This window comes from Mytilus galloprovincialis, chromosome 4 (assembly GCF_965363235.1).
Source record: "Mytilus galloprovincialis chromosome 4, xbMytGall1.hap1.1, whole genome shotgun sequence".
Classification (NCBI taxonomy): Eukaryota; Metazoa; Mollusca; class Bivalvia; order Mytilida; family Mytilidae; genus Mytilus; species Mytilus galloprovincialis.
This window is the reverse complement of record NC_134841.1, coordinates 96,486,193-96,510,640: the sequence shown is the minus strand read 5'-3', so window position 1 is coordinate 96,510,640 and position 24,448 is coordinate 96,486,193. Positions and strand designations below refer to the sequence as shown.

Sequence of the window (24,448 nt, the reverse complement as noted above, 5' to 3'; positions counted from 1 at the left end):
GTTGTTTGGCTTTTTGTAATGTTCCTTTTGGTCATATAGCTCTTTAGCGTATTCAAACTTTAATAAATTGGGGTTTGAGCGTTCTTGGTAAAGCTCACTCAAGAAAAGTGATTCAGACGTACCAACTTCAAATAGCGTTATTTTTATTGTTCCAGCAATGGTTCGACAATGTTACTAGTGTGCTACACCAGCTCAGAGGTTATAGTACTTCGAGATTCAAAACATACCTTTCTTAAAATATCACGTTGATAAATTTGGATATTATAAAGAAATTCAATGAGTCCAAATTTTCCTTTGCGGATTTTACTGTTTTTCTTGTGTCCCGTTCAGCCAATTAAATAAAATACTGAGTCAACCTTGGCTTTCATAGCTTATGATATGAGCAATCCTTATGAAGATGAATTAGAAAGATACAAGAGAAGCAAAATTAAAAATATCCAAACAAGCCTAATTTTCGATTTGTTTCCCTTGTCCATATCTTATAAAAATGTTTAGTAGTACTAGTAATATGCATTCTCATATCTTATAATCATATAATCAAAGGGAAACATCATTGGTCTATTATTTTTTGGGGTATATTTGCTGTTTATAAGAGCTTGAATTTTGGTAACATTTAGGTTTACTTCCCCAAGGTATTAATTGCTTAAGCCTCATTTAGTACAACCTTCTTGAATGTTATTCAACTTTGATTATGCATTCTGTTTGGGTTTTTTTTCGGGTACTACTGGTGAGTCTATGTATAAGAAACGCGCGTTATGCGTTATGCGTAAATTTACAAGCCTGATATTTATTATGAGTTTTGGATATACCAGATATAAACCGCTGTTACAATTTTCAATACAAAAAGTAAGTGAAATTATCTAGATTCTTTGATGGACTTTCAAATGTCTTTTTAATACAAGTTTGTTTATTTAACAATCTAACAGTCAATGAATGAAATTGTTGTAAAAGTGTCCAAGAGTTGTAAGAGTTGGAGAATGTTGATGTAACAGACTTGCAGATGATGTCACAAAACCATCTCCTGACCATCTACTAACAAACCAAGCGTATCGAAAAACAAATGGTGCTGCTTCTAATCGAGGTAGTAGTTCCCTCATGAATTGCAACTGTACATTTACAGAATAGGTTTTCATACAGGCAAATTCTGTAAGCCATATTGGTTTATGGAATCGATCCCATATCTGTTTCAAAAACGACATAATTTTATCAGCATTGCACCAATAAGCATGTGTTGCAATGTGGTCTACTTTACAACCGGTGCAATTGCGAAAGAATTCATCTAGCCATGCAATAGTATCGTATTGACAATGTCCACAAGGTGCAGCTGCAGGGCTTACCAAAACCTTGCCAGGGGCTCTGGTCTCAATAGCTTGCCAGTGTTTTGCAGCTGTATATGGGGTCATGTTAACCTGTTCTGGGTGATTCGGCTCATTAAAGCCTAAAACATAGTGGATGTCGTCTGTAAGATTGAATTTTGTGGCAGCCCACTGTCCATGGCCCCAAACTAAGGGAACATACCCAGGCTTTGGTTTATTAGTGCAGTTCTTTAACTGATGTTCCGTGGGTTTGATACGCCAATCATACCTGAAACGATAACTAGGTTATAGTATTTATGCTGTATAAGTATATATTACATTCGTTTAAAGTAGTAAGCAGTAGTACCAGCATTTAAAATAAAGGTATCACCAAGAATCGTTATTTTTGTAGAAGATTGATTTGTTCGCCTTTTAATTCTGTTCTTGCATCTTTTTTTTTTTTTTTATATAAACACAGTTTTTGTTAGATGCCATTATTACTTTTTGTATCTAAAATGACAATCTTTGATAATCTATAACCTTTACCACCAGTGAGCAGTTGTAAATGCCTGTTCATCACCACAAATATACGTGTCAGCTCCAGCTATACCAATGCCTTTCTTGCTGGATCCTTCGGTTACACCTAACATGGCTAGCATCACAGTTACAACTATTATTCCTCTCATTTCTGTGTTTAAAAGTAAGTTCTAAATTGACATGTAAAAAACTCCACGTTGCATTCATTTAACGACATGTTATCATTATATCTGAATTACATCTTCACTATTCAATCCTCACGTGCATGGATGTGTAGAAAAGAAATTATTTCAGAGATATGTTAAAATTTAAAACTTAGCAACAATATAGAAAGATGTAGTACATGTTATCATTATATCTTAATTAAGTCTAAACCATTCAATCCTCTCGTGCATGTGTATAAAAATAAGTTTTTTTCAGATTTTAATGAAATTGAAAACTAAGCAACAATATAGGAATATGTAATACTTGTTGTCAGTTTATATCACGCAACGTTTGCTTTTGATAGAAAGGGGATCTCAAATCTGTAAAATTAAAGTCAAGATTGAGCGTTTCCGTCGCATGCATAAATAATGCACAATGTTCCTTGCAATCATACATGATCGTCAGCAGCAAATAATACAATACGCTCTAGTCTTAGAGGTACTTTAGAGTATTTTCCTTAAATATTGCATCCGTCGTATTTTTTCGTGAGAAAAGGCTACATTTTTAATCTCACTCCAAGTTTTAAGCAAGCATATGTTAACTATAGTATGTTGTGGTATCAGTGAAACAAAAGATGGTTTAAATTATATGACATGAAAGGATATAATTGGACATGAAAATGACCACAGATAAAAGAAATATAGTCTACTTGACGTTACCAGTTGGAAATTACACAAATTCTGAAGTAATTGATGCATTCTAAATATGTTATATTGTCCTAACTTACTTACTGTTAAAGGCAGGTTATAGTTCTATATTATGTATTTGGAGAAAAGTGTGAAGATTATAAATGGATCTAATGTCAAGTGTGAAACTAAATTCAGATTGCACAGATATAGACATACAGATAAGAATGCGAGTTCATTTACTAATACTATATATCCTATGTACTAGTAGATCTTATACATAAAAGTATTTGGAATATTAAATATATTGGATTCAGATTTCTTATCTAAACGATCTCTGATGGGTTTATTTAAATAAATCAAACATGTTTCTATCAATAATTCAATAACAAATTATTCGATTCATTTAACATAAAAACTATGACAAAACAATGAAATTCGTTTATAAAAGTGTCTGATTTAAAAGTTTTGGAAACTTGTGCGACAATTGACTTCAATAGACGTGCTCCAATGGGTACTTATTGTACATGTGCCTCGGCTTACAAATTGGGCCATTCCAGTTAATGTCTGCTATAGGGGGATGGATGGTCCTTTCTGGGGGGTGTAAAATTTATACATCTTATGGGTGTCTTTTTTTCATCTGACACATACAATTATACGCAAAAAAAACTTCTGAAGGTCTTACAGCAGTAGGTCATTTTTTCCCATTAAAACCCATCTGCCAAATATATGTATAGCTCATATAAATTGGAGGCAACAATAGTTTACCCTTGTTCAAATTTCTTAGATCCACGAAGATTGTACAAATGAAAGTAAAAAGAAATTAATGGAGAAGGCCGTTATAATGTGACATACCTCAAGAAAGAACAGTAAAGGTGACGCAACCCAAATTCGACATCGATCTGTGTGTTTTTGATAAGGATTGTGTATAAATTTAATAACATTTGGTGGAGGCAAATTTAAATTGGAGATCAGAATGTAATATAGGAAGAAGTTGGCAAAAAGAGTACAGTTGGTTCCCATGGAAATGGCGATTTTTATTTTTTGGAATACACGAACTCAAACAGTCACAAACATGTTGTCAATCAAAACATCAAGTATCTTGATAATGTTGGTTTCAGAGAAATTATGGTTTGAGTGAGATTGTTTGTTTACAAAGTAGGATTGATACCTCCCTGAGAAAAATAAGCTCGTCATAGATACCAGGATTAAATTAAAAGATACTTATATCTACATTGGCCATTACCATTTATGAAACTAAGCAGGAACGACTCTTTCAATTTGTCTTTTCGTTTGGAATGGGGAGCAAAAAAGTGTAGAAAAGTCAAATGTTTAAATACTATTGCAAGATGAAAGAGTCAAATATGTTCCTTATGTTGTAGTTACAATCCCTTTCCCTTTTCACGAATGAGACTATTTACCGGGTTTGTAATACCATGAGCAACACGACGGAAGCCACATGTGGAGCAGGATCAGCTTACCCTTCCTGAGCACCTGAGATCACTTCAGTTTCTTGGTGGGGTTCGTGTTGCTTAGTCTTTAGTTTTCTATGTTGTTTCTTGTGCACTTTTATTTGTCTATTAGTCTTGATAAGCCAGAGGGTTGTCAGTATATTTTCGATCTATGATTTTTACTGTCCCTCTTGTATCTTTCGCCCCTCTTTTAAATTGTGTGTATTTAAAAGATCCTTGGAATATCTGATTGATGCCATCTCTATAATAGACAATTTTACAATAACTTTGAAGCCATGCTTTGATTGCTGATACAATTGAAGTTAATAATTCAGAAAGAGGTTTCGTTAAGCAATTGGAAGACCCAGCAATATATCTTTATTTCTCAGGACACTTATGTAATTTAAGTAACCAATACAGTGCATGGAAGATCCAAACCAGATATTTTACAGACTACAGTTTTAACATTAAGAAATAAAAGCATTGCATGTACATTTGTTTTTGTTGTTGTTTCACGGATTTCTCTTGTTTGTATAAAAACATATACAGACTACAGTTTTAACAGTTAAAAATAAAAGCATTGCATGTACATATGTTTTTGTTGGTTTTTTTTGTTGTTGTTTCACGGATTTCTCTTGTTTGTATAAAAACATATACAGACTACAGTTTTAACAGTTAAAAATAAAAGCATTGCATGTACATATTTTTTTGTTGCTTTCTTTGGTTGTTGTTTCACAGACTTCTCTTATTTGTATAAAAACAGACTACAGTTTTAAGTTAGAAATAAAAGCATTGCATGTACATATGTTTTTTTTATTCAATCGTACATATTCTCCTCCATTACATGCAAATAAATGAATGCTGAATAAAATGAAAACTTTTCAGGTAGAATCTTACAACTGTTGCATTATTCTGATCATGATATTAATTGCACATTATGAAATCAACACTGAAAACCACTGTTTAATAAAGTTAAAGAACAAGCATTTTAGCAATAATTATAAATACATATGTTATATGAAATAGTTCAATATCCAGACTCTTATGATAACCTCTTGAACCAATACTTTCTTAAAAGCTTAATGATTTTGAATAGTTTTCGTGTACGGTGTATGAACAATGCACAGTTGTAAAAATAACTTGACAGTTTACCATTTTATGTTAAGATATATATATAATGTTATAATCACAGACATTTATGTGTAACACACTAACTACACATCCAAATACATTAACCTAGCACTACTGGTTCCAGTCTATGGTGAACTCTGATTGCTATTGTCATTTAAATAATGAATAACGTTATATTTTTGTAGAATATTACCCTTGAAATGTCATGGTATTATACACACTCGTGTCGTTTCATGTGTGTCAACTTAATTATCATGAAAATCAATAAAATGGCCAGATTGGCAAAACAAATGTTTGCCTCTTACAGACGACAAAAGTAAAATTTCCTCTACAGAAATTGTGTGCTACATTACTGTTCAAATTATAAAAATGCTACTGATGCACACACATAAATTAGTAACAGCACAAATTGTAGTAGTCAACCTTGTTTTAAAGGGCCTACATTCACAATGAAATATGTGTAATAATTTAGTTTTAAAATCAATTTTAAATACACTAATCTGAATATATAAACACACTACTCTCAATATAGAGCTCTTATCTATTCTGGCACTCAACTTGGCAGCATACATAAATTACTTTCAACTATCTATATGTTTTATAATGTACAGTTTTTATTAAAATCAATTAGGCTATGTTTGCAACGTTTGAACAATGCTGAATATTAGTTTATGAACAATGCAAAAGATGCAAGTCATAAAGTAGAATTAATACACCAGACTTGTTACACAAGACAAGACTAGATGATACCATTCTCTCTAAAACTTGTATTACAAGATAATCAGAATAGTTGTATTTGTTTCAAGATCTAAATGAGGATCTTCACAATGCTTAAATAACTTTTGGTTTTTTTTCTCCTAGTTTGCAATGTGTTTATATTAACTGATTGGTTATGAACAATATGCTAAGTGTTTTTCTGGGACTAAAACTTCAAACTTTATAGATTGAATAACATAACAGAACATTTTACATAACTTCATATCTCCTGAAATCACATTCCAGTTCGTATACAATAACTTCCATAATCCTTAATGCAAGAAAATGTTTTCAAGAAATATGTTTTAAAATGATATCCTATATATGAGGTTGATACAAGACCATATCAAACTCAAAGTGGTATATTGACTTTCAATGTCAATTTATCCTTGTATCAACCCCCAACAAAATACAGTTGTTAAATTACTATTGTTAATTAGCCAGAAATAGAGCAGAAATTTATTTGATTGACTGTTTCAATATTGAGGTTTTATAATTTCTATATTTATATATCTACAGAAAAAACTATGCAATATCTCTTTTTCAATTTGCTGTTTTTGAGTATACTTTACAGTGGAACATGTGACTTTTTCTGAACATTAGATTAAGTAATATTATATATATATATATATAAACAAAAGCAAAAGTTTCATGCAAGTATACAATTCTTTAATTTTTTTTCGTCTTCTTAAATTTGAAGTTTCCTATAAAGACCATCAGCATAGTGTTTTAATTCTTCATAAAAGATATTCAAATGATGACTAGAAATTCTAATAAAATATATATTACCTACCAATAAATAACAGAAGAAACAAATACATTTTACTCAAGTCCACAATGAATTTATTTATCACTATGATATTCTTTACATTATCTGTTTATATAGATTACAACATAATTTCATTATAACATCTACCTAGAATCTACTTAAATCACCCGCAACAAAAAATACCCTTAAAACTGATTTATTTCGAGACAGAATTGAAATAATCACAAAGCATGACATAATAATGTGCTTAGTTTATTTAATATGTTTTCCAAATATATATATTAATAAGACCATACTGTAAAGTGGAAATTTTTCGTGAGGTGTTTATTTTTTTAATTTGTGATAATTACTCGTAAATATGACCTCACTTAAATATTACCCTACTAAAGATCAAAACCAGTTTGTAGAATGTGAAAACTCAAGTTTTTATGATCTGGTATAGCTCTAGTAATAGCAAAATTTAAAAAAGGCCAACATATACCACTTTACAATATATCTTTGTCATGAAAGAAATCACATCTAGAACCTCTTGTTATACTGTAAATACAAAAAAGTTCTGATGGTCCACTTGGACTCTAATTTCTGGGAATGTATTATTAATAAGATGTCTAATTTTACAGTAAATCTTATAATTGTGTGCTTTGATCTGGATGGGCCGCTGCCCCTGCTGATTTTTGTGTGTCTCTTGGATAATATTTTGCCAAAGTTGACTGTGGAATACGTTTTAACATTTCTTTTGGGAAAATACGCAACAATTGCCATCCAATATCTAGAGATTCAAAAATTGTTCTGTTTTCGTAATGACCTGCAATGACAAAAAAAAAGATAAATGTATTACTACAAATTCTAAAATTCATTTCTTCTTTTAAACAAGAAATATCTTGTCTATTTGTATATATTACAAAATAAGATTTACAGAAACAGTTTAGAGAATTTATAGATGATTGCAAATAACAAATTCTGGTTTGTATCCAACCTTGTAAACTATAGCTGTTTTGCATGATAAACTTCCACTATAAAATTACAAACTTTCTAGTAGTAATTTGGTGACAAAATAATGTACAAAATGCTTGATTTCAAGATAAATATAGTACTAAAATCAACAAAAGTTGCTTACACCAACGTCATTATTAAGACTTTGGTGGATAGTTGGCATTCCACATCTCCTTATGTTCATAATGAAAGTGAAAATGCATTCATTGTCAAGTATAAAAAAATCCATTTAAACCTTAACAATTTTATGATTCCCTTTGTTACCTCCCCTTACTTTGGATTAAGTTAGCAATTTGTTTCCATGAAAATACTATGACGTCTTCATACATGTCATAGCTCCTTTCATGCGTATTCATCAATTATGATAGATTATACAATAGTGTCAGAATTGTTCTGTTTCATACAGTGATCACAGAACTCTCCCCTTCTGTAATTTCCTCTAGAAATATAATTGAGCAAGACTATATTTTTACCATTTAGTTTGGTTTGAGAGGTGAAAAAAAAATTGAAACTTTAAAAGTTCTAGCGTGTCAAGTCAATATGTTATATGTCACTTACCCTGTGATATAAAATTCTTCTCAAATTTGGTTAAAAATTCTAAATACAACAAATCTTCTGGAGTTAAAGCCTCCTCTCCTACGACAGCCTTCATAGCTTGTACGTCTTTACCAATAGCATAACAAGCATACTGAAAAGGATTAATTAAAATACATATCGATAGAAATGTTGATTATTTTGCAATGAGCACATTTTTTAATGCTTTTTTTGAAGAAGAATGGACAATTTACAACCTTTCTCAAAAAGCATTCCAGTGTCGATTAAAAGCAATACATGCGTACAGAAAACTATAAATACATGTATGAGATGTTGAATGGGTGTTCTTTTTATTGTATAGTGTGTGATAACATTGTGTGAGGGAATTCGACGTTTGATGTACCACTGTTCACTCCAGTGCAATTTATGACAATACAACTGCATCAATCAGAATTATTTTTTTTGCAGTGTTTTAAGAAATGATTTTGCTTTGTTGTCGCGTATTATTTGTGAAACATTCAATGTTTTAAAAAGGCGAATTTTCTTTATAAAGTCAATGATTATGTTGACTTTTGAAGGCCAAACTTTCTACAGCCTTAAATACGCTAATGAAAGATCCAAAAACTATACCAATACATAACGACATGTTTATGAAATTATAACAAATCTATTGGTTAACAAATTTTTACTCGTTATTGCAAAATAATGAACTTAATATATCTGACATTTTCTCCCTACCCAGTTTACCCCTATACATTTTTATGATGTGGACTGGTCATTGTTATTGAATCGTAGGCAATTTGATTGGATTAAGTTGTTATTAGTTTACCTTCAAACTTGTTTATGCTTTTCATACATGACTATTGATTAATTAGAACGTGCATGAATGTGTACGGTAACTAAAATGACCTTCAAACTGGACACTGGACGAGTCAATATTATGTTTTATCAATGAAAGTTAAGGTATGAAAGGTAAGAATTGCCACTTATTCCATTTTCACAAAATTTTCGGAATATACAGTTGAAAGGTTATTTTTTAAAAGCCTATTGTGAAGAGTAAAGAGAAAGTTTACAAATAATACGTTTTGTTCTATTAAACAAGTCATTTTCGTAAGAGAAATACCGAAATATATTTTACGCACGACTACGGCAGGTAAAATTATTATTTATCATAATAAAAAAAAGCATTTTTCAGTCTCATTGGAATATGTTAATTACAATTAATCCCAAACTTAAGAAGTAAGTAACTAAAGTCAAAATATGTCCGATCTGCCTATTTCTGCACATCAAAAGTCAATACGATCGTTTTAAAGTCAATTTCGTCTACCTCACAAAATCTTGTTAGGCACTATAATACTCACTCAGTTACATTATTCTAAAGAATATAAACAATAATTTCTGAATTTACAGCATCATGAATCAAAGGATGAAACTGTCCAAGTTACAAACCCTAAAAAAAATTGTTTGACAAAAACACAAGGCATAATTACTGTATACATTCTGCAAATGGTACGCTGCTGATTAGACAAAACAAGAAATTTCTGTTACTTTTCTTTTCAAAATGCATACAACCCCATTAGGCAGAAATGAAATGACACTTCGGAGAAAAAAATATATATTTAAGGCGCAGTCTTTTTTAACTGGTATTTTAAACAGTTACTTACCAATTGATTAGAAACATCAGAGTGATCTTCTCTTGTCATGCCTTCTCCAATAGCTGACTTCATCAATCTGGATAGTGAAGGTAATACGTTGATTGGTGGATAGATCTGAAATGGTAAACATTAGTTTGGGATTTAAACTATAAGTTTAGCATTTTTTTCAAATGGCTATAACTAGTATCACATTATATTCTGTGAAATAGTTAATTGTTGATATCATTCTTTTTGTAAATATGTTTTCTAATTAAATACTGTTAGAATTGAATCACGCTTGATAAATAAATGACCTATCAAATCATGCTAAACACTGATAAATATATGTATATATTACATATGGTGCTACATTCTACTGTTTTCATTGGATATCACGATCATGTGTTTGAAAGGTTATTTCACTTATCCAAAGCCTTGTTTTATTTTTAAGTATATTGACGCTATGTTATGTTTCTATTTACATGTATACTGACGGTCAATATAAAATACAATCTTGCAAAATTAAGATTCATGACAACACTCATAACAAACAAAGAGGAAACGCCGCGGCAGAAAAGAAAATTTGCAAGTTTATCTGGAGATTTCAAGAGTTTCTTGTTAAATGCAGACACTAATATTACAAGAAAAATAATGCAACAAGCTTTGAAGTTGTTAAAAGAAAAAATATATATTTTCAATAACATGTTAAAATTTTTGCAAAATATAATTCAAAAATAGACAAAAATAACATTGAACGCCATTTTCTTAATCTCATGGATACAATTTTTTGTGAATTGCAAAATATTGTATTTTCCAGGATATTTGATTTCGTTATTTTGCCATAGTCTGCATACAAAAAACACTGCATTGAATTTTTAAATTTATGGTTTACCTTTACCAATGGAATCCATGAAGATTGGTGTCTTATAAATATTAATCTAAAGTATACATTAACAATTAGTTATTAGACAATAGAGATAACAAACCTGTCTATTATGTAATTGTCTGTCTACATAGATCTGTCCTTCTGTGATATAACCAGTTAAATCAGGAATAGGATGGGTAATATCTGTATAATTATAAATAGTAAACAATTAGTGTATTACCACAAACTGATCTTCATTGTGTTTGTTTGAGTTTAATTTTAGAACTGGTTTTTACAAAATTTTCATTTTTAAAAATTGTTCATAGGAATCTTCCATTTAGTTTATTTTTTTAAGCAATTTCAAATACACTGATCTATAAACTATGGTGTGTTGTTTATTTTGTTTATTTTTATTTTTGTCGGAATGAAGTACAGTATTTTCTGTCATCTATGAAAGTCTAGCAAACAAATCTTGTCTTTTTTTGCTATTTTTGTGTAACTCGTCAATAATAAAAAATACTCATTCACTACATTTCTTTTTAAAAATTGGAATAGTTGAAAATTTACTTTTCACTGACTTCTGGAAATCACAACTTTCAAGTGGCAAATGTGTTGTCTGTTTTTAGTGGTAAAACATTGATAAAAATTATCTTGCCAGTTGGTAAATGTGAAAGCAGGTATGAAATCTTTATTATGGTTTCTATATTTTTCCATGTTCCTTCTAATTTAATACTATTAATATTGTTGATAAACATCTGAAGGTCTCAAGTTATCTCCCTTGATATAACTGTAAACAATGATAAATAAACATGATAAATTACCATCGTTAGGCATAGTTAAGATAGGAATCTGTGTAATGGAACCATTACGTCCCTCAACACGACCAGCTCTTTCATAAATAGTAGCTAAATCTGTGTACATGTAACCTGGGAAACCACGACGACCTGGTACCTCTTCTCTGGCAGCTGATACCTGTAAAACACAAAATGATTGATTAAAATAAAACAACATAAGAACTTGTATACTAGTAACATAAAAATATTCTTCGTTTTTACATTTCATGAGCAAATTTTCATATTTTCATATTGAAAAGTTTATAAGCCTGGTATCTTTGATGAGTTTGTATCAAATTGATATATTTAACTTTTGTTCATTGATTTTTTTATGACATGAATAAACTTAAATTCATTAATGTTGAGTTCAAACTGAATGTAGAAAACCAACCTCTCTCAAAGCATCAGCATAAGAGCTCATGTCTGTTAAAATGACCAACACGTGTTTCTCACACTGGTAAGCTAAAAATTCTGCTGTTGTCAAAGCAATTCTAGGAGTGATGATACGTTCAATGCTGAAATAAGACAATAAAAAGTTTTAGTTATAGGCAACTGTAACAATTTCCATTGTTTGTCAAAATATCAAAAAGTATTATTTCCATTACCAACCTTTCAGTGTTTTTGTTTCAATGATTTGTTCTAATTTGAATACAGCTTTATTAAGTACTTACGTTGGATCATTAGCTAAGTTCAAGAAAAGACACACATTTTCCATAGAACCATTCTCTTCAAAGTCTTGTTTGAAAAATCGAGCAGTTTCCATATTGACCTAAAAGACATTGTACGAAATTTCAAAATTAAAAATAATCTCACAGTGTTTATAGATCATTTCTTTTTTTATTTCTATTGAATGACATCAACATTAGACATGTTAGAGACTGAAAATAAGTTTCATAAAAAAACTTCGTATCTATATTCTCACAATACTTGAAAAAGCAATTGGTGTTATCTCTACATTTCCATTTTCAGCTAAAATCAAGTAATGAGTTTGTATATCAGATGTAATACTTACACCCATAGCTGCAAACACAATAGCAAAGTTGTCATCGTGATCATCTAATACACTTTTCCCTGGAACTTTGACAAGACCACCCTGTCTACAAATCTGTGCAGCAATCTATAAAAGCCATTATAACAAATACACATCGTACTATGCAGCTAAATAAAGTTATAATAAGGAAAGTTTGCAAAATTTAACAACTTTAAACTTAGAACTGAAAGGCAAACTGATTGTCATATTTATAACTATATCAAATAATCATAGACTTGTAAATTTTCTTTGGAGTTTGAGTTGTCTCCCCCTCGAGCTCCTAAAGCCCAGAAATAAGAAAAAAATAATTATATTAAACTGTATTTGATTTCTTTTGCTTGTTTTCTGCTCAATTATATAACATTCAATTTTAAAAAAAATATTCCCTGTTCATTTCTGAATCTGTTAATTTACTTATAAATTACCCCTAACATTAAAAACAATGTCATAGAAAGCTATCAACGTGACTCTTACTTCATTGTGAGGTAAACCAGCAGCAGAGAAGATAGGAATTTTCTGTCCTCTGGCAATACTGTTCATACCATCTATAGCTGATATTCCTGTCTGGATCATTTCCTCTGGGTAAATACGAGACCAGGGATTGATAGGTTGTCCTAAAATAAAAATAAAAATAATATAGTATGAACAGTGATCATGGTTTCAAAATATGGGAAAATACAAGACCATGGATTCATAGTGTGTCCTAAAATATGTGTATAAAGTCAAAAATATAAATCATTTTATATGTTTAAATGTTTATAAATAGTTGTGCTTTTCCAACACGATTACATTATACATGCTGGTAGATTGTTTAGTTACTTCATATTCTTTCTTGATATTCTTAGGGATTTACTGATATTACTTACTTTACATATACCCTTAGTTGTGAATGTATACAAATTTTACTTAGGAAGCAGATTCACTAAAATTTGGAAGTGGTTACAGGGGGTTCAAAATAATAAGAATTGGGCTTTGACATTTTCTTCTTTTTATCTTGGGTAATGAGAAAAGCAGTTAAAAATCTAGTTTCATTGAATATGAATAGTGACTTTCTCAAATCATACTTTCATATAAAATCTGTTAAGATTCATGACCTTTGGGTCTATTTTAGAAAAAAGCATTCTGTAGTTTTCATTTTCATTATCTAATAAAACTAAAGATTTTTACCTTGAATATCCAAGAAGTCCTCTGCTAATACTGGTGGTCCTCTATCTATAGGTTTACCTGAACCATTGAATACACGACCTGAAAAAAACATGAAATAAAAACATATACATAAGAAATGTTTGTTCAATATCAAATAGCTTTACAGTCTCTGTTGTTAATTTTTATTTAATCTTTGAAATTCTAAGTTTCACCTCAAATGCTAGCTATAGGCTAAACAATTGTACATGTGTACTTTTAATATTTCTATATTAAGGTAAGGCTTCTGCATCAATATATTTCTCAGTAAAGCAATGTTATACTCCAATGTTATCAGTCTCACCCAACATGTCCTCTGATACGGGAGTTCTAAGAATATCTCCTGTAAATTCACATAATGTATGTTTGGCATCAATTCCAGAGGTTCCTTCAAATACCTACAAAATATAAGTAAAAAGGTTCAAAACTAATTTAAACACAGCTTTATGTAGATTCACATACATTGTGGAAAGAGCTAAAGTGGTAATGGTAGTTACACTGCCTCAGTATGTATAAATTCAAACCAGATATTCCTGATTATTTGGGACTAGGGTCACTGCCAATCTGGTGAAAAGGAGTGGCACATTTTTTAATAACTTTCCCATTTGGAAAACTTATAATTTTTCTAAAATAGACCCAAAGGTCATGAATTTTAGTAATGAACAAATCTTTAACCTTTATAACATCAATTGAACTATATTGATTTATTCCTAAAGTTCTGGAAGATTCATTTTTTCATATATTTCATTTTATTTGTATAACCAGATGCTCCGCAAGGCGCAGCTTTAAACGACCACAGAGGTTGAACCCTGAACAGTTGGGGCAAGTATGGACACAACATTCAAGCTGGATTCAGCTCTAAATTTGGATTGTGATTAAATAGTTGACACAGCATAGGTTTCTGACACAGAATGAATGTGGTCTAATAAACTTAAAATTTGTGTTTTGCCTTTGAGCAATTCACTATGTTGTTGAATATTAATCCTCTCAAAAAAATGTTTGAAGAAATTTTCTTTTTATTTATGAAATCTGAAATTTCAATTTTTGCGGTCGTATAAAAAACAGGATTTCTTCCTGTTAAATGATAGGCCGTGTCTTATAAATGACTTTTTTCATTTTAGAAATAGTTTCATAACCAGAGAATTGTATTCAATGTAAGAGGACAATTTACCTGAACAATGGCTTTAGAGCCAGACACTTCCAGAACTTAAGATAATTCACCTGAACAATGGCTTTAGAGCCAGACACTTCCAGAACTTTAGTAAGTTTACCAGAACAATGGCTTTAGAGCCAGACACTATAGTTTACCTGAACAATGGCTTTAGAGCCAGACACTATAGTTTACCTGAACAATGGCTTTAGAGCCTGACACTATAGTTTACCTGAACAATGGCTTTAGAGCCAGACACTATAGTTTACTTGAACAATGGCTTTAGGGCCAGACACTTCCAGAACTTAAGATAGTTTACCTGAACAATGGCTTTAGAGGCAGACACTTCCAGAACTTTAGATAGTTTATCTGAACAATGTCTTTACAACCAGACACTATAGTTTACCTGAACAATAGCTTTAGAGCCAGACACTTCCAGAACTTTAGATAGTTTTAAATGTACCTGAACAATGGCTTTAGAGCCAGACACTTCCAGAACTTTAGATAGTTTACCTGAACAATGGCTTTAGAGCCAGACACTTCCAGAACTTAAGATAGTTTACCTGAACAATGGCTTTAGAGCCAGACACTTCCAGAACTTGTCCACTTCTGACAGTTCCATCTGCTAACGTTAAATGTACAATTTCTGCAAACTTGGCAAACTGAAACAAAACAAAAATATTATTCATAGACTAAGAATGAATTGGTAGTCGGTAACTGTCAAAATACTTTCCCTTTACACCCTGTAGACACTTGCAATTATCATAATGTGTGACATATTGCAAATCATAAACACAACTAGTGTATATTTTGCTTTCAAAAATATGGTTTTAAAAGAAATCAAAAAGTATCTTAATAATTATTAATACAATACGTGCCACAGGAAGTTAAAATACCAATCAAACACATGCACATCCTGGATCCACAAAAAATCACTCCTTTTTTATCAAATATATATGTGTTTTTTCAAAGAAAAATATAATGAGATTACTCAAATGCCACAGTAATTCAAATTAGTCCACTTTAACTATATCTGTTTCTTAAGCATTTGCTGAACTTTTTTGAATAGCTTACCTTTACATCATCCAGGATAACCAAAGGTCCATTTACACCGGACACGGTTTTATATGCTGAAATAAATAAAATAAATAATCAGCACACATGTTACAGACCAACTACTGTCTTTTTCTGATAGTAAAAAAGAAACTGAATTTTAGATCAAAGGTGATCATGGTGATTGAGAGTAATCCCTAATGTGACACTGACCAAATGCAAGCCCAACAACACATGTACAATGATGTATGTCCACATTTTGAATTTTTTTATCCAATAGACACAATGTTAAATTATATTTAGCTCAACATCATAACCTTCATTTTATCCAAATATATAGCATAAGAGGTGTTAATAATTTTACCTCTGACATTATAACTTATAAGTTGCAAAGTATACATCAAGATCAGGGTTTAAGTCTCTAGGATAAAGCATGGTTCATAATCATAGTTAAATTATAATAACATGATATGTTATCTTTGTAAATATATATGCAAGTCATTTGGGTAAAACAAATTAACTATCTTCCTTTTGTGTCATCTTAATCATGTTAATAGGGAGTCAACTTTTTAAAAGTCAGATGAACTTTTAATCACATACCAAAAGAAAAGAAAAATCAAGCTTCTCAATGAGCAAAACTTGTGTTTGTCAAACTGCTACACATCCATGAAATTATTCCTGTAAATTGTATGGTTCAAAATTCTTGAAATTTTCATACTTTTTGTCAACAAATCAATGAAAATATTTTGCCAAAATTTATGAAAGTTTAATGAGCCAAATCTATTATAGTCAAAATGTTGGGTTCCCTCTAAATTGCAAATTTTAAAATGTATATCAAAAGCACATCATTTTTCGATGTATGCCAAGTGCAAAGAAAGGAACTATGAAAACCACAATTTTCTTTGGCATCATACTTGTCATAGGTAATGTAATGTCATAAAAGTATTCATGATATACAGAATACAAATCTAGATATTTTCCGCTAGTTCTAGTTGACCTTCTGTGCTATAGCCAATGAATTGGTTTTCCTGGAAAAGGGGGTATAATACTATTAATTGGTAATGTCAGGAATGTGTTACACATTCTTGATTGCCATTCAAATGATGAAATCAAATAAAACAGTGATTGATTGTTGGTTGCTTATCTGATCCAGCTTCAAATATTTCATGCATGTTCAGGATGATCAAATTAAAGACATTTCTCAAACAGAAAGGTACTGTCATTTAAATCGTGAATTTAATGTTATTGACTTAATCACATATTTCACACTGCACTGCACATCATTTGCACATGAATACAATTCAAAAAGAAACTTGTCTAATGACAAGATATTTTTTAGCACCGGAAATTAATGAAATTCAATCTAGAATAAATCATTGAATCTGTTTCCTATCATCCATCACTCCTACCATCAAAATACCAAGTCAGTGAGAGAAAAACAGTCAATAAATTTCTAAACAAGTCAGGAAACAATCACTAATTAATGGTCTGTCATGATTGTATGGTTGTTCTAACAAAACATAAACTGTCCAATCAATAGGACAGAAATCAATGGATGCTGTACTGGGATCAATATTCCTTGTCTGTATTTAAGTCTATACAACTATTTGCTTGATTCATAATCAATAGCTTGGGAGTAAAGAGAACTCAATTTGCATGCAACTGTCACATGTACATGATGTAGAAAGACAGCATTGGAAAAGTCAATGTTTAAATAAAGATGTGACCATTTTGTCTTCATTTTAAAGTCTAAAATCACAACCAAAATAAAATGCAATACTGTAACTTAAACATGAGCACGTTAAACATGTACAGTAATTACTGCATAACAAAAAGATTAATAAATACTTTTATTAATTTATAGAACCGTTCTGTTTTTGTTTTGTAAACTCTGAAGGCTCTAAAGAGCCTGTGTCACTAACCTACTTACAAAATGTATTCCACAATGACCACTTTTTGGTAAATCATCGTGATTAAAGAGGCAATAACTCTTTGAACTTACAATGCCATATTTAATTTATAGATCTTGTCTTGCTGATCATTTTTGCTTTTTAAAGGTTCTATGGTAACAAGAGTGCACACGCTGAAATGTCTCACCTTCTTTACTAATCATTGATATTACGGTGATAGTCCTAAATATAAAGCTTTATTTCAACTGTCACATACATGTAAACCTGACATTAACCAAAAAACTAAACATTGACCAATGAGCCATGAAAATGTGGTCAAGGTCAGATGAACCAAGCCAGGCAGACTTGTACAGCTAACAATTTTTCATACAACAAATAGTTGACCTTTTGCTTATATTTTAAGAAAATCAGACCAAAACACAAAAACTTAAAACTGAGCAATGAACCATGAAAATGAGGTCAAGGTCAAATAAAACCTGCATGACTAACATACAGATCATAAAATATGTCCATACACCAAATATAGTTGACCTATTGCATATAGTATTAGAAAAAAAGACAAAAACTCAAACCACTGAACCATGAAAATGAGGTCAAGGTCAGAAGACACCTTCCAGCTAGACATGTACACCTTACAAACTTTTCAGAGCTGGTTCGTTACAACTTAGAGTTGAAACAGGTCAATATGCTAGACCACCAGAACCTCAACAAGACCGTTTAAGCAAAAAAAAATATACATATGTCTGTTTAAGGTTACATGCTTTAAAAAAATAGGGTAGGTAGGTCGGTATTTTCAATTTATTTTCTTTTTTGTGACATGATTTTGAGTGTGTGGTTTCGTCTTGTTGTGGTCAGAGTTGATCATGGGCAGAGTTTACCTGTAGTTTTAATGATTGGATTATTTCCCTTTGTTATTGATTGGAAAAAAATTACGGCAAAATGTTTATTTCATCACACGAGTCGCGAATTTCCTTTAAACAGCTATCATATTCATGATTATGAACATTGGGATGTATCAGGCAACACTGTTTTTACTTTCAACACGAGTTCAGTTTATTTTTCACTTTACGACGGAAATAATATTGCTTAGGGTTGGCGCTTAAAATAGGCTCGAATTTTTTTGGCCTGGTGTATTTTTTGTGATAGTGGCCAAATTGAAGACGAAAAACACTTTGTTTTTAATTGTTGTTTTTACTCTGATATCAGACATGAATTATATGCCAAAGCCTGTCTTTTAAATGTTGATTTTGAGTATTAATGTGATATTGAAAAACTTCGTTATCTAATGTGTAATGAGAATATGGTTCCTCTTTTAGCTTGTTCCCTTTATTATATGTTTTATCAACGAAAACATGTCATCAAGAAACTATATATATTTTAGCTTTTTTAATTTACGAAATAATTTTTAAACATGTTAAATGTAACAAATTTGTCCTTTTATGTATGTATTAGATGTTTGTTTTAATGATAGTGTCTCATAAGTTGTTTTCGGCTGGCATCCTTTTACTAAATGTTTGGTTCTTATGACTTTATGTGTGTATATATATATAGATACTGTAATAGATGGTAACACTTTAATAAAATAAATCTTATCTTATCTTATTTAACAATCATTACATACACCAAATATAGTAGAGCTATTGCATACAGTATAAAAAAAACCCAGACCAAAACACAAAAACTTAACTATGACCACTGAACCATGAAAATGAGATCAAGGTCAGATCCTCTAAAATATAAAGCTTTTAAGAAGTTAGCTAACACCACCGTAAAAACCAATGGATCAAATATCCCTATTTCGAGCTTTCTTTTTTTATGCTGAAAGACATAATCATGATACATATAAATTTTCACCACCATTATCCAGATCACTATCCCTATGTCAAGCTTTCTGCAAGTAAAGTTGCAGGCTCGACAAAAATGTTCTGAATTTTAGAGAGCATAGATATTGTAATACTGATCATTTTTGCAGTTTATATGTTTAGCAGTTTTCAAAATGACAGAATAAGAATGTAAAACATATGAATGAAGAAATAATTCATGAGCAATAACTCCAAGACTAGTCCAGGTTAAAAGATCTTGTGTACTGGTCATTTTGCAATTTAAACTTTTAAGATACATGTAGCATCTATATTTTTTAGTCAAAATATGGATATTTTAGGATAACTACAATATAGGTGTCAGAACTTGTATTACCATGATTACATCAATAGTTGGAAGGCTTAAGATAGACCAAGGATAAAAATATCTGTTTTCAAATTTCACTTCAATTATTTTCAGGGTACATTCCTCATGTTCCTGATTAATAAAGGATGGTTTCCTTTTTATAAAACCAGGAATCACAGCATAAACATAATAAATGAAATTGTGCATTGTACCTTAAATACATTTTTGAACGTTTCGTATGAAGTTTTATTTTTTTTCAAGAAAATTGTAGACAGATTTTGATGAAAAGATATCCAAACTGTGACAAAAATACCTTCATATGTTTGTCAAACGAAATGCAAATAGTAATCATTTGAGAAGTTTTAAATCATAATGTGAACTGTCCAGAGAAAACAATTTTGTTCAATTCACAAAACTACAAAATCACCTTGAAGTCGTTTGAGAAATATTGAAATTCCAATGCTCACTGACTGATTTTAGTGGGGAAAATGGTCAATTATGAACATGATGAATCATTGATAATTATGAGATTATTAAATGAATATTAAATAATAAATAAATGGATAAGTGACCAATACGATGGCTATACATGTAAGCGGATCACCTGTTAATCACAACTTACAGCAGGGATCTCCATGGATGAAAATTGAACCATGGAGGAACTTTCACCATTACAAACCGTGTCTACGCTGTACAGTGTAGCGCGATCGGAAGTATTTTATCCCTCCATACAAGGAATGGTGAACATGCTAATTCATTGCTTATTTAAATTATATTTATTTGAATTTTCATTATAGAATTAGAAGTATCAATATGTTCATTTATTGCCGTTTTTAACCATTCAAATGCCAAGTCTTCATAGTCCCCCCTTAGTCGAGAATGACCAAAGGTGTCATGAAGGTCCCCATGTAGATTTCTTGTATTTTTGGTAATTGTTATGGGGGTTAAAAATCATATGATGTGGAGCTTATTTTTCGTGGACACTGTCAAATTCAGAACCCATTACCGGTATGGCTGATTTGCAGCAACAGCAAAACGATTCGTACGGGTTATGTAAAAGGTTAAAGAGATTTGTAAAGCAAATGAAAAGGTTTTTAATGACTTTATCTGACAAATTGATGCTGTGCAACATGCATCTTTCGAGTCTGAATAGAAACCGGAAACGCGGATGTATCAATTTGATTGTAATATACGAAATGAATTCGGAATTACGCTACGATATTTCTTTACAGGAAATATTTGTAAGTTTTTACTTTTAAACTTTTAAAGTCATTCTAAATTATTGTTACAGCAGTACTCGAGTAATTTGTGATGAAATAATATTTACTGTTTTGCGTCTTATTTTGTACTTCTTAAAAAAGGGGGATGCTGATTGCGTAAGTCAAAATAAAGCACGTGTTCGACTTGTTAAACTGTTTTCTTTGTAACTGGATTATTAATTTATTTATTTAATCTAAATTATCATAATCATTAGCTAAACTTAGTTGATTAATTCGACAAATGGATCGTCTATCCTCAGATAGTATTCTCCTGTCTGGTTTGTTGATCTACCTGTACAAGCTCAGGTACAAGTGATTAGCGATCTTAATCCGGATATCCCTCAGGCGTTAGAACTGTGTTAGATTATAACATAAAAAGCCTAAGGGTTATGCAATTACATGCATTTGATTATAATTGATAAAACAAATGGCGACAGGCTACAAAAATGATGAAGTTTTGAACGATGGCGGAAGACAATTTAACGATGGCGCAAGACAATTTAACGATGGGGCGAGTCATTTGACGATGGGGCGAGTCATTTGATGATGGCGCAAGACATTTGAACGATGGCGGCCATGGAGATCCCTGCTTACAGTATATTTTTTTTACTTCTTCAAGTAACTAAAAACTTGTGCAAGTACAAATGTAGTACCCCTGACTGACTTATAAAACCTGCTGTAAATGTTAATTAGCTAAGGGTCATAAACTTCTCAGAAACATGGATTCAAGTAGATTTATAGAATTTTTATCAAAATAATACCACAATAAAGCCATGACTTGCGAAAAAAGGACTGAGAGTCTTATGTACAGGGAATCATAACTAGAGGCTCTCAAGAGCCGGTGTCACTCACATGTATTTACTGATGCTTTCAAATTGGAAATCATGTAAAATAAGGTTAAAATCATAATTCACAGTATTAGATAAAATTAGAAACAATAATACATGTATATCTAAGATAATAGCAAAAATCTGCCAAATTTCTGTAAAAATTACTAACTCATTGGCAGCAACCCAACAATGGGTTGTCAGATTTGTCTGAAAATTTCAGGGCAGATAGATGTTGACCTTATGAACAATTTTAACCTGTCATTTTTGCTCTAAATGCTTTGGTTTCATAGATATAAGCCAAATTATACATTTTACTTCATGTTCTATTTTTAGGCATGGTGGCCATCTTGGTTAGTTGGCCGGGTCACCAGACACATTTTCATAACAAAATACCCCAATGATGATTGTGGCCAAGTTTGGTTAAATTTGACCCCGTATGGACCGTAGTTTCAGAGGAGAAGATTTTTGTAAAAGTTACGGACCATGACCATGGACAACAAGTGATGAGGAATTTGGGTTGGCATACAGCCCTGTGAAAACTATGCAGCTGGAACACTAAGAGCTGTGGCATCACACAAGTTTTCTAAGAAGCTGTCCCTGGATTCATTAGTCACATGTCAGAATATTCCACACTACGGCTGCAGAGTCTTTCGAATTCCCTTACTAGGAAGAAGTAGTATGCAAATTCCAGGGTGTCCCCTATACTCTACACTAGTATTCTAACAGTTATTCCCAAGGTCCCTCAAACATGAAGCACTGACTCTCCACTAATAAATGGTTTGGTGCATTTAGTTCATGAATTTCTGGACCAAATGACCAGTATCAGTGTAGGTGTATTGTAGAAATTTATGGAATACTTAGAATAATGTATAATACACCTTATCGCTATTTGTCTGCTATTACTGGAGATCACACAGGTTCCCGTAAAATTTTGACGTCATCAAACAAAATATCTGACGCCACAATGGAAAAGTGATTGTTGTATGCGTCAAAAGTTAAAGCGGCCGGGTCAGGGGGGATTGGATAAGGTGTATAGACTGCTTAAACACTGACTGGACCAGTAAGGCTTGAACAAATCTGGACCAAATGACCACTGAGGTCCAAAAAAACTTTGGAACCTCTGCTCCACATGTAAAAAAAAACATTTTCTATACAAATGATTTATACATGTATATGACAGATAAAATATTTGCCGGTTACATGTTGAAGCCAGAAAACAAATAGTAATAAGTGGGTTGTTTTGAATGACATTCTTACTTATCCTAGGTTGAGAGATGTAGTCTCTTGTAACTGCAAGTTGATTTATCTTTCGTGCAGCAACATCATTTAATGGTCCGTTGAAAGAACTCATGTCAATAGTTTTCGCCATGTTGACCAATATTTTCAACGGTCATGTGATATCACGAGGAAGTGCTCATCAATCCTTGGTCTGATCAAGGGTACCATAAAATAAATATTTTGAAAAATACATTTTATCTCAATATTCACATCTATTTTGAACTTATATCTCTGGTCTCACTGTGGAATGATTTATGCTATTACAATGCAATTCCTTAATAAGGACGAAAGGAAGCATTTATCCTAAGAAAATTGCGCATTGAAAAGGGGTACAATTATTAAAACCGGATCCCGAACAAACAGCTAATATTTCCGGATAATTAGGCTATAAGGATTTTGTAAAAATAGTTTAAATCATTACAAGTATAATGATGTCTTCCCCCACATTAACATGATATTACATCAGATAAATAAATACATAGTATGTATGACACAATATCAAATCAAAGGTTAAATGAATAAAATTACAAAGATTCAAAGCATACTATTGACTTAATTTTTGGTCTGAAATATCTACCCTTTTTAATCAAAAGAGGGTGGGAACTAATTTCTAATTTTGTAAGATTTCTTGTTAGAAATACATATATTAATGAGGGGGCATTAATAACATGAATAACTACGTATACTCCCAATTTGAAATTTGGGATTTCAATGATACGTTTGTACTTTTAATATTTCGACCAACATAATTTCTCAACATAGTCTCTATAACCCTTTTTATATAAGCCGCTTGGGGAATGGGCCCCCTTTTTTATCATATTTTTGACCATAATAGCCTGCTTCCCCCCCCCCCAGTTAATAGTAAAACCAAGTAGCTTATATTACTAATATATGTCATTGGTTATACATTTATATATTATAGTGGCCTTCTTTTACTGGATCTGAGGAATATACTGTTTTAA

The 24,448-nt window shown here is 31.3% G+C and overlaps 1 protein-coding gene and 1 long non-coding RNA gene across 5 annotated transcripts; both read right to left on the bottom strand.

Annotated features, from left to right (window-relative positions):
• Positions 1–889: 889 nt before the first annotated feature.
• On the bottom strand, positions 890–3,567 carry LOC143073513 (uncharacterized). Of its 3 annotated transcripts, none has more exons than XR_012977517.1 (3): positions 3,518–3,567; positions 1,842–1,983; positions 890–1,584 (listed from the first exon to the last, which is right to left on the bottom strand). It is a non-coding gene; the product is annotated as an uncharacterized LOC143073513 (long non-coding RNA). The 3 variants fall into 3 exon arrangements; XR_012977518.1 differs by lacking the exon at positions 3,518–3,567 and adding an exon at positions 2,764–2,844; XR_012977516.1 differs by lacking the exon at positions 3,518–3,567 and adding an exon at positions 2,768–2,837.
• Positions 3,568–7,007: 3,440 nt separating this feature from the next.
• LOC143073512 (V-type proton ATPase subunit B) lies at positions 7,008–23,615 on the bottom strand. 2 transcript variants are annotated; one of them, XM_076249122.1, is made up of 14 exons: positions 23,466–23,615; positions 16,065–16,120; positions 15,554–15,652; positions 14,145–14,238; positions 13,826–13,903; positions 13,133–13,272; positions 12,641–12,745; positions 12,300–12,397; positions 12,020–12,143; positions 11,617–11,767; positions 10,917–10,999; positions 9,961–10,065; positions 8,321–8,450; positions 7,008–7,574 (listed from the first exon to the last, which is right to left on the bottom strand). In XM_076249122.1, the coding sequence occupies exons 1-14, from the start codon at positions 23,575–23,577 to the stop codon at positions 7,396–7,398; spliced, it is 1,554 nt and encodes a 517-aa protein (XP_076105237.1). In that variant the 5' UTR covers positions 23,578–23,615; the 3' UTR covers positions 7,008–7,395. The 2 variants fall into 2 exon arrangements, with proteins under 2 accessions (XP_076105237.1, XP_076105238.1); XM_076249123.1 differs by lacking the exons at positions 15,554–15,652; positions 16,065–16,120; positions 23,466–23,615 and adding an exon at positions 15,012–15,043.
• Between the last annotated feature and the right edge of the window lie 833 nt (positions 23,616–24,448).